The 10,181-nt window shown below is 39.9% G+C and overlaps 1 protein-coding gene across 1 annotated transcript; it reads left to right on the top strand.

Annotated features, from left to right (window-relative positions):
* Nucleotides 1–283: 283 nt before the first annotated feature.
* On the top strand, nucleotides 284–9,067 carry LOC132874937 (butyrophilin subfamily 1 member A1-like). The gene is made up of 4 exons (XM_060911437.1): nucleotides 284–415; nucleotides 7,000–7,040; nucleotides 7,160–7,492; nucleotides 8,085–9,067. The coding sequence occupies exons 1-4, from the start codon at nucleotides 405–407 to the stop codon at nucleotides 8,189–8,191; spliced, it is 492 nt and encodes a 163-aa protein (XP_060767420.1). The 5' UTR covers nucleotides 284–404; the 3' UTR covers nucleotides 8,192–9,067.
* The last annotated feature ends 1,114 nt before the right edge of the window (nucleotides 9,068–10,181 follow it).

Raw genomic sequence — 10,181 nt, 5'->3', positions numbered from 1 at the left:
TAGAGGGAAGAATCTTATCTTTTTTCTTCGCCTCATGAGTGACAATCCAGAAACATGAGCAGTGCCGCCCCATCAGACAAACAAGGCTCGGTTCACCTGGAGGAGATCTGTGCGACTATCGCCCTGTCTCCACAGTTCAGGTTCGAGACGAACTGGAGTAATAATAAGAAGAAGAAAACCACAAAAATAATTGTGTGTGGTGTTTTAGTTTCCACACACTCAGTATGCAGAAGTGCCTTAGCCAGGAGATACTGTAGGTGGCAGTAATGAGCTCGCGAGCTAGATGCTAGCATACGAGCACGGAAGAACGAAAGAGAAAGCGAACATTATATTTGATTAGTTGGTATTGTTCCTGTTTCACAAAGAGCTTTTTTGTTTGTTTTAAAAAATTCGTGTTCTACATCATGAGTCGAAGGTACGTATCGAGTAAAACTGGCCAGTTGTGAGTCACTGACTGAACAAACTACAGTGAGGCCTTGTTCGGAAAAACCCCAAACTAGCTAACAGCTAATGCTTTCTATGCTAGCTAAAGAGCTGCCCTTTCACTGGAGGGAGACAACTACAGTTTTAAATTGCTGTCAGTCAATTAGCGCGTCCACTGTCTTAAACATGTCATATCGGGTTTATAAGAATAATTAATGTCTTAATTCATTAACTAATGTTTGTCTTTCTGTATTTCCGGTCGTCCTTACTTCAAAACAATTAAGTACAGAGTGACCACTTTCTTCTTTGAAAGTTTGAGTCCATATTCCACCAAAAGATGACTTATAAGTAAATATTTTTTAAAATGTTAAAGTTCTGTGAGTAAAGAAGGTTGGGCTGGATTCTGGCTGGATGAGAAGCAGGTGCAGTTGGCCTTCATGACCTTTCTGTGGTGCTTTAAGATGGCTGTCTGGGAAAACAGCTCAGGAATGAACATGGTTGATGATTAGACAGGTCTCACAGGTGTGAGTTCCACAGGTTCAGGTTTATATTCAACCACCGTTCCCTCCCACATAGTTTCTAAAACGAGATCCTTATGTGATTTTGCAGAACATGTCCCCAACAGGTCCTTTACACTTTTTCATCCTTGGAGTATTGCAAAGGCGTGGTCCTTTACTGAGGGAGTTAACCTGGACTCAGACTCCAGTTGAGTTAATATTACCTGAGTTACAGCTATTAGGAGTGGCACAGTGTTAAAGCCAGCTGGAATGCTTGCGTTTTTGGTATCTTATACTAGTATAGACTGTGCAAAAAAAATTGCTATGAATTACACAAAGTTTAAAGTGCCCCTGAAATTAAAGGATATGGGACATGGATTTTTTTCTGGGTATAATTATGTATAAAGGACATAAGAAATGCCATCTAAATCACTGCAGGGTCATTCCATGTCAATTCACACAAATGCCCAAAACCTCCCCAGTGACACCTCTTCAATTTGCCTTATTTTTATTTTCTTAGTGCCTTATGATGTCAAATGAAAGAATCCAAAATTTTAGCTTCCTAGCTCGAACGTTTTTTGAGTTATGGCCCTTCAACGTTTGGGTGCCACGCCCACTTTTGGGGTCCGGGAATTGCGCACTTAATTTGCAAGCATTTTTGGAGGCCCATATTTTTTGTTCTAAGGGGGATATAGACCTCTAAATTGCTATATCTATGTATTCTGGCCCTGTCTATCAGCTTCTGCACCTAAAAATAGCACAGGTGTACTAACTTTATAGATATTAACCCCTTAAAAGTGGATTTTTTAATGACACAATAATTTTTTTTTACATTTTGGGGGTCCATATCTTGGAAAGTTTTTATGTTGATGGGGTTTCAACGGATTTATCATCATATTTGGGAACTCTACTGTGTACTTAGAGAGTTTCAGGGCACTCAGAGCTTTGGTGGGGGTACAGGAGGGCCCCAAATATGGCTTCGGGACAAAATTACCATTTGGTACGCCCTACTTCAGGCCATTAGTTGGCCATGTGGGCACATGATGACTGGAATGAACCTTTAACCCTATCAACAGACACCTTTTATCAAACTTTTAAGCCAATAAAAACTTTGATTATCCAACTCCTTCAAGATAAACTAAGCATTTGTATATGGTACTATCTTTGCATATTTTCTGAAAAATCCTAAGTCTGGAAAGTAGGTCAACTGTTGTTTTGACTGCCTATTCATGTTTAAGGTAGTAAAAGCACACCCATATAATGATTTTAATCTATGGGAAGATTATTTATACCCAATATCCCATTAGTTATATTGACAATTACAAGGGATAAACCCTTTCCCGGCTGTTTCACGATGCTGTTTTTTTTTTACATTTGACACCTTTCCCTGTATCCAACCAAACTCTGACCACTATACACTTAATAGTTAAATGCATCTTTCAAACAGGAAAGGGAAAGATGCAAACAAGGGGATAATCCCAAGAAAAACATGCTGGTTGCTTTACTACATTTGTTCTGACATCCAATCTGGAAGTTAAACCTAGACTCATCAGGTTTTTTTTTTTCAAGAAAAGGGGAAGGGGCCCCTAGCCACTCATGTGGGGAAAATTAGCATATCAATTAGTAAAAAGGGGAAATATATATATATATATATATATATATATATATATTTTCCCCTTTTTACTAATTGATATGCTAATTTTGGGTGGCACGGTGGTGTAGTGGTTAGCGCTGTCGCCTCACAGCAAGAAGGTCCTGGGTTCGAGCCCCGTGGCCAGTGAGGGCCTTTCTGTGTGGAGTTTGCATGTTGTCCGCGTGGGTTTCCTCCGGGTGCTCCGGTTTCCCCCACAGTCCAAAGACATGCAGGTTAGGTTAACTGGTGACTCTAAATTGACCGTAGGTGTGAATGTGAGTGTGAATGGTTGTCTGTGTCTATGTGTCAGCCCTGTGATGACCTGGCGACTTGTCCAGGGTGTACCCCGCCTGGGATAGGCTCCAGCTTGCCTGCGACCCTGTAGAACAGGATAAAGCAGCTAGAGATAATGAGATGAGATATATATTATAAAATTAGCATATCAATTAGTAAAAAGGGGAAATTTTATATATATATATTTCCCTTTTTTACTAATTGATATGCTAATTTTATTTTATATATATATATATATATATATATGTATATATATAGGTGGCACGGTGGTGTAGTGGTTAGCGCTGTCGCCTCACAGCAAGAAGGTCCAGGTTCGAGCCCCGTGGCCAGTGAGGGCCTTTCTGTGTGGAGTTTGCATGTTGTCCGCGTGGGTTTCCTCCAGGTGCTCCGGTTTCCCCCACAGTCCAAAGACATGCAGGTTAGGTTAACTGGTGACTCTAAATTGAGCGTAGGTGTGAATGCGAGTGTGAATGGTTGTCTGTGTCTATGTGTCAGCCCTGTGATGACCTGGCGACTTGTCCAGCGTGTACCCCGCCTTTTGCCCGTAGTCAGCTGGGATAGGCTCCAGCTTGCCTGCGACCCTGTAGAAGGATAAAGCGGCTAGAGATAATGAGATGAGATGAGAACCTGATGAGTCTAGGTTTAACTTCCAGATCGGATGTCAGACCAAATGTAGTAAAGCAACCAGGATGTTTTTCTTGGGATCATCCCCTTGTTTGCATCTTTCCCTTTCCTGTTTGAAAGATGCATTTAACTATTAAGTGTATAGTGGTCAGAGTTTGGTTGGATACAGGGAAAGGTGTCAAATGTAAAAAAAAAACAGCATCGTGAAACAGCCGGGAAAGGGTTTATCCCTTGTAATTGTCAATATAACTAATGGGGTATTGGGTATAAATAATCTTCCCATAGATTAAAATCACTATATGGGTGTGCTTTTACTACCTTAAACATGAACAGGCAGTCAAAACAACAGTTGACCTACTTTCCGGACTTAGGATTTTTCAGAAAATATGCAAAAATAGTACCATATACAAATGCTTAGTTTATCTTGAAGGAGTTGGATAATCAGAGTTTTTATTGGCTTAAAAGTTTGATAAAAGGTGTCTGTTGATAGGGTTATAGGCTCATTCCAGTCATCATGTGCCCACATGGCCAACTAATGGCCTGAAGTAGGGCGTACCAAATGGTAATTTTGTCCCGAAGCCATATTTGGGGCCCTCCTGTACCCCCACCAAAGCTCTGAGTGCCCTGAAACTCTCTAAGTACACAGTAGAGTTCCCAAATATGATGATAAATCAGTTTAAACCCTATCAACACAAAAACTTTCCAAGATATGGACCCCTGAAATGTAAAAAAAAATTGTCATTAAAAAAAATCCACTTTTAAGGGGTTAATATCTCTAAAGTTAGTAAACTTGTGCTATTTTTAGGTGCAGAATCTGATAGACAGGGCCAGAATACATAGATATAGCAATTTAGAGGTCTATATCCCCCTTAGAACAAAAAATATGGGCCTCCAAAAATGCTTGCAAATTAAGTGTACAATTCCTGGACCCCAAAAGTGGGCGTGGCACCCAAACTTTGAAGGGCCAAAATTCAAAAACTGTTCTAGCTAGGAAGCTAAAATTTTGGATTCTTTCTTTTGACATCATAAGGCACTAATAAAATAAGTATCAGGCAAATTGAAGAGGTGTCACTGGGGAGGGTGTGTGAATTGACATGGAATGACCCTGCAGGGCGTCAAAAATGTGAAAATCATCACATTATTCAACTTTTTTTATACATCAGCGTAAAACAATGATTCGTTAATTAGCTAGGTGGTCACGTGACCCGTGACATCACAAAAACTTTCCAAGGAGCCAGCGCTTGGGTATCTAATGTAAACAGGTTACCGAAATGGACACCATCGGCAGTGATATTCCCGATGTTTCACAGAGATGTGAAGTTAGACCCTATCAATTCGAACCGATAGCTGGAAATTCACATGAACATGGATCTTGTCTTTACTCTGACGGGTCAGATGATTCTGAGAGTGAAGGTGATGATACACAGGGCAACTTTTTGGGCAATGTTGCCGAGCAATGTTGCTGGCAACGGGCAACTAGGTGAGACACAGGGCAACTTTTCAGGGCAACTAACAATGGGCAACAACAGTTAGCAACGGCAGTTTACAGTTAGCTAAAAAAAATCGATGTCTTAATTTTTGCTGTGACCATTTAATCAAGCTGTCTGTTGTTTTTTAGAGCTTTGGTGAGGTAAATTCCTCCATATAGAATATTAAAATAACTTACCGGCATAAAAACAGATGAGGAGTCTCTCCATCTCTTCACTCCACTGACACTGAGCGGCCGCCATATTTGTTTGAAATTTCTGATCCGAACCTCACCGGAGGTCACATGACTCGATACTCGCGTTCTGATTGGCTTATCTCAAAAAGTTGCCAGAGATTATCAAAACCATTCAGAAAGAAACAATGTTGCCCAATCTCAATAGAAAAGAGTCAAAACGCAATTGCCCAGCAACATTGCTCGGCAACATTGCCCAAAAAGTTGCCCCGTGTATCATCACCATAAGAGTTCATTCAATCCCCATGAAACTGAAAGCGGTCGGCTCGATAACACTTCCTGGTAAGTTAAAAACAATTCTGCTCAAAGGCTAATGATCTGTTGAAAGAAGTATTATTTTTGTATCATACATTGAAAGTTCATCATAGATCTAGCTAAAGTCCGTTGCAAGCTAGTTTTTTTTTTTTTGCTGATATTTTTCGAGATTGATTGAGATACAATGCTTCCAGAGTCCGAGATGAAAACATTCAAAATGGCGAAACGACTCGTTTCAAATGAGTCAGAATTATGATAATCAATAATTGATACACCCAAAATTATAATACTAATCCTTACCTCGGCTTTCAGTCGCTTAGCGAATGCACCTAGTGGTAGCCGTAGCACTTCGAGTTTCACTCCGCCGTCTTGTTCCTGAATTGGGACGTTGGGAACGGCTCCATCTTTAAGTAGCCTCTTAAATTTGGCTTGGCAATTAATATCACTCAGTACCTGAGTATTAATGTTGAAAGAATCCTCAGTGAAATGGTCCGAACACAGTTTGTGGGAAACAGTAGGTGCAAAGTTTTTTCAACAGGTGTTCTGTAAAGTTATCCTACCTCTTCTTGGTGCATTCTCACTCCTTTCTGTACTTTTTTTTTTTGTATTTTGCCCACTTTGGCATCTTGACTAGCCGTCGTTCACTAACTGCACTCTGTGTCGTGTGATGCCCACGATCTCTGATTGTGTCACAGAAGTGTTTAATATGGATTGGATTGGATGTAGACTAGCGGACGTAGATAGTACATAGAATGTGCTGCATCAAAGTCCTTCTAAGGCTATATAAGTGTCTCTGGCTGCATTCTCTCACAGAATGTTGGTGCGAAATATTTATAAACATCTGATAAAAACCCACCGAACTAACGTCAAACCCGCTCAATTTTTGTCAACCAGCCCAAGCCATTTTTTGCCCGCAAAGTAGAATTCAAAACCGCCCAATTGAGCGGGAAACCGCCCAATCTGGCAACACTGCCCGCAAGTTCCTTTCAGCACCGAGATGTCGCCTGGGATTGGTTGGCGAGTGTGTGATGTTATTGTTTTTTTTACCGTTAGGCAGCCTGTCACGTTACTGCCTGAGGGACAGGGAGAAAACCACTGGAAAAGGTTTTAAACAAACGTAACAAACACGAAACAAATGCAAGTCAGCAGATGACCATAAAATACTCGATAGTTATGAAATAATAATTATATGTATCTCGCACAGAATTTGAGATATATCAAGTATATTCGATATATCGCACAGCCCTAGTCTGAATCTTCGCTTCATATATATTTTTTTTATTTTCAACTAGCCAGCCGGGCTGGCTAGTGACAGGAATTACCCGTCAAATGACAAATTAAGTTGCCTCAGGTGACCGGACCACCACGAATTTCGAGCCCTAGTTCCCTCAACAGATGATTTTTATCATAGTTTCCCAAATGGAATATTTCGAACCCTTGCACAGACGCTGCAGCAGTTTTTTGCAATTTGTTGTACTGAAAACTGTAACATTGGCTTGTGCTGTTAACATAGAATAACTGAATCCTGCAATTCCACTTTCCTTTTTCCACAGATGTGTTTTCTTCTTCCTGATCCAGCTGCTGATAGACAATGGTGAGAAATGAACACGCCTCTTCATTGCTGATACACAAACAACCAGAAAGGGGAGGGTGGTGTTAGTTAGTAGATTACGCCGACCTTTGATTTCTTGTCTGTGCATGTTGTTGTTTCAGCGATGGTACAGGTTGTAGAGACTTGTAAAGCTGTTGTAGGTGATACAGTCATCTTACCCTGTTCCACCAAACCCACTGCAGAGATTGGGGATGTATTTTGGCGATATGAAGTAAACAAAGTAAACAAAGTGGTGTTGGAGATCATCAAAGGTAAAGAGAATTTTCAAGACCAGAGTCAAGAATACAGAGGCAGAGTTGGAGTTTTTTCAGCCGAGTTTGCAAAGGGAAACTTCTCCATCGAACTGAGGGGTGTGAAACTCTCAGACTCGGGAACTTACACCTGCAACTTCCCTAAATCCGGACAGGAGATGAACGTACAACTGAGTGTTAAAGGTTTGTACAAGTCATCTTTTCAGTAGTACACAGACAATTACAGTGTTTTGATTCTAAAAGGTAGTGGTGTTTAGATTAACAGACATTTTAATGTTGATTATTCGAGAGAAGAACACCGTCTTAGATTTGGACAGATTGGAACTGGTGACAGGTGTGATGGGTCAAGGTGCGCTTTATTTGTACTTGCATTTTTCAGTGATTACTAGTACATGTATATACACACATTGGGGAATGCAACGCTCTCTCTCATTACTGGCCATCCAAAAGACACAGAGACGCACATTAATGGACAGCCAGTAATTAGACACAAGTGTAACTCCTCCCATATTACTTGCTGGTACAACCTGACTCCTCATTGTTTAGAAAAGTATTTTTCACACCTCAACTCAGTTTTGATTTTTCCCTCCGAGTTTCACAAACCAGTCTCCCACACTGCAGGGTCAGTATCCAGATCGGTTATTAAAACTCATTCGATGAGACCAGTCACCTTGACTTACTTCCACATTGCTTTTTCATTTGCAAGAGTTTGTGGGTTTGTTTTGTATCTGTCACAAAGTAATTGATTTCTCTCCGTGATTGTTTTTGCATCCAGAAGCTTCTATCAGTCCAACTCCTGCTCCCAAAACTGGTGATGGCACGAGAAGAGCGAGCAGTATGTTCCTGCTGGTGTGCAGTCTCCTGTACAGCTTGGTCTTTTGAAGACAACATGAAGCGCAACTTGTATGTAAGCACTGTCGCAAGAAAAACAGGACGTTATGAAGCATACCTTCGTACAAACCTTTTCTATTCTCTGAGTTTCACATTATGAACATTCTAGACAGAAATTGATATCCGGTTCATATTTGGTAGGCTGTTATAAACATTTCATAAGAGAATGTATACAAGGGATGATGATTTTCCGTTTCTAAAATTGCCAGTTCCCTTTTGTGATTTTGCCAATTCCGTTTTTTCTCCATTTTCTGTAATAAGAGATGGGAAAAGTTTCCATGTACTGATGATACAGTTTTGGAGTTCTGAAATCCATAAAAACAAAACTTGAGCAACACTTTTTTTTTAACTCAATTTCTACATAATTAGTCTTTCAGGTTCAAATTGAGAGAGAGAAGCTGAAGAACTGTATGGTATCGCCTCCACTGAAAGACACCAAAATTAAATAAAAGGCATCATGTCAGGGCTCAACATTGAAGGTTCTAACTGCAAAGTTGAATTCTGGGCAAAATATTCTGTTTCTATTGCTGTTGGAGTTTCGAGATGTTTTGCTGTGCACACACACACCAGGGCTTTACATTAACTTTTTTGCTCACTGGCCACTGTGGCTAGTGGTTTTCCCGAGTCACTAGCCATTCAGCCTTTTCACTAGCCACAATTTTGTTGCCAGGAAATCACAGTTTTTTCTTCACCGTGATACGTTAAAGTTCGGAAGATCTAGATTTAATTATGAATGGCAGCGTATAATGTATCTCTGCAGTAGCACTCAAGTATTCAGTGCTGTTAAGGAGCTCCCTATATGAAAACATTCAACCAATTCAGACAAAAATATAAACAGAGTATTCTGTTTATTGAACTCAAATTCAAGCCCCTTACAATATGAAATATCGTATAATATGAAAAATAACATTCAGTACAACTGAACTGATTCTAATATTAAAAGTCCACTTCAAAACATTTATCATTGAAAAACATTTCATGTTTTGATATGCAAGTATTATGTGTATTATCAAGTATTATTATGTATATTATGTATTATCAAGTATTATGTATATTATGTATTATCAAGTATTATGTATATTATGTATTATCAAGTATTATGTATATTATGTATTGTCTACAGGGCTCGAAATTCATATATTTTTTTTCACCAGCCAGCCGGACTAGTTACCTTCCAAAGTAACTCGCCAAACAGAAAATCAACTCGCCAAAATTTGTTCATGTATGAATTTTACTTCTGTCAAAAATAACGCAAAAGAGAGTAGTTACAATTGTTCATGACTAATGTGCATTTATTTCAAGACCCGAGTATTTTGATAGGTTTTTTTTTTTCCACACTTAACAAATTGGCATTTGCTGTTCCACGTCCTCCTCGCGATATCCAAAAAAATGCCAGATGACTGACCCCTTACTAGAACCAGTTCGTCCGCTTCCATTTTTAATTTGTCGCTGAAATTGACGGAGTTTACACAGTAGCCTATGCAACACCAGCGATTGCACGAACTGAGTCAGCGCTGTAAATTGGAACTAGAAAATCTTCCGGCAAGTTCCTTTCAGCACCGAGATGTCGCCCGGGATTGGTTGGCGAGTGTGTGACATTATTGTTTTGTTTTGTTTTTTTACCCTTAGGCAGCCTCTTGCGTTACTGCCTGAGCGACAGGGAGAAAACCACCGGAAAATGTTTTAAACAAACACGAAACAAACGCAAGTCGGCAGATGACCATAAAATACTCAATAGTTACGATATAATAATTATATGTATCTCGCACAGAATTTTCGGAGATATAACGAGTATATTCGATATATTGCACAGCCCTAGTCTGAAACTTCACTTCATATATATTTTTTATTTTCAACTAGCCAGCCAGGCTGGCTAGTGACAGGAATTACCCGCCAAATGACAAATTAAGTCGCCTCGGGCGACCGGACCACCGCGAATTTCGAGCCCTGATCTGTTAGTGTGTGTGAGTGTGATGCATGT

The sequence above is a fragment of the Neoarius graeffei genome, chromosome 27 (genome assembly GCF_027579695.1).
Source record: "Neoarius graeffei isolate fNeoGra1 chromosome 27, fNeoGra1.pri, whole genome shotgun sequence".
Taxonomy (NCBI): Eukaryota; Metazoa; Chordata; class Actinopteri; order Siluriformes; family Ariidae; genus Neoarius; species Neoarius graeffei.
Note: the sequence above shows the minus strand (reverse complement) of the source record. Positions and strands in the feature narration are given on the sequence as shown.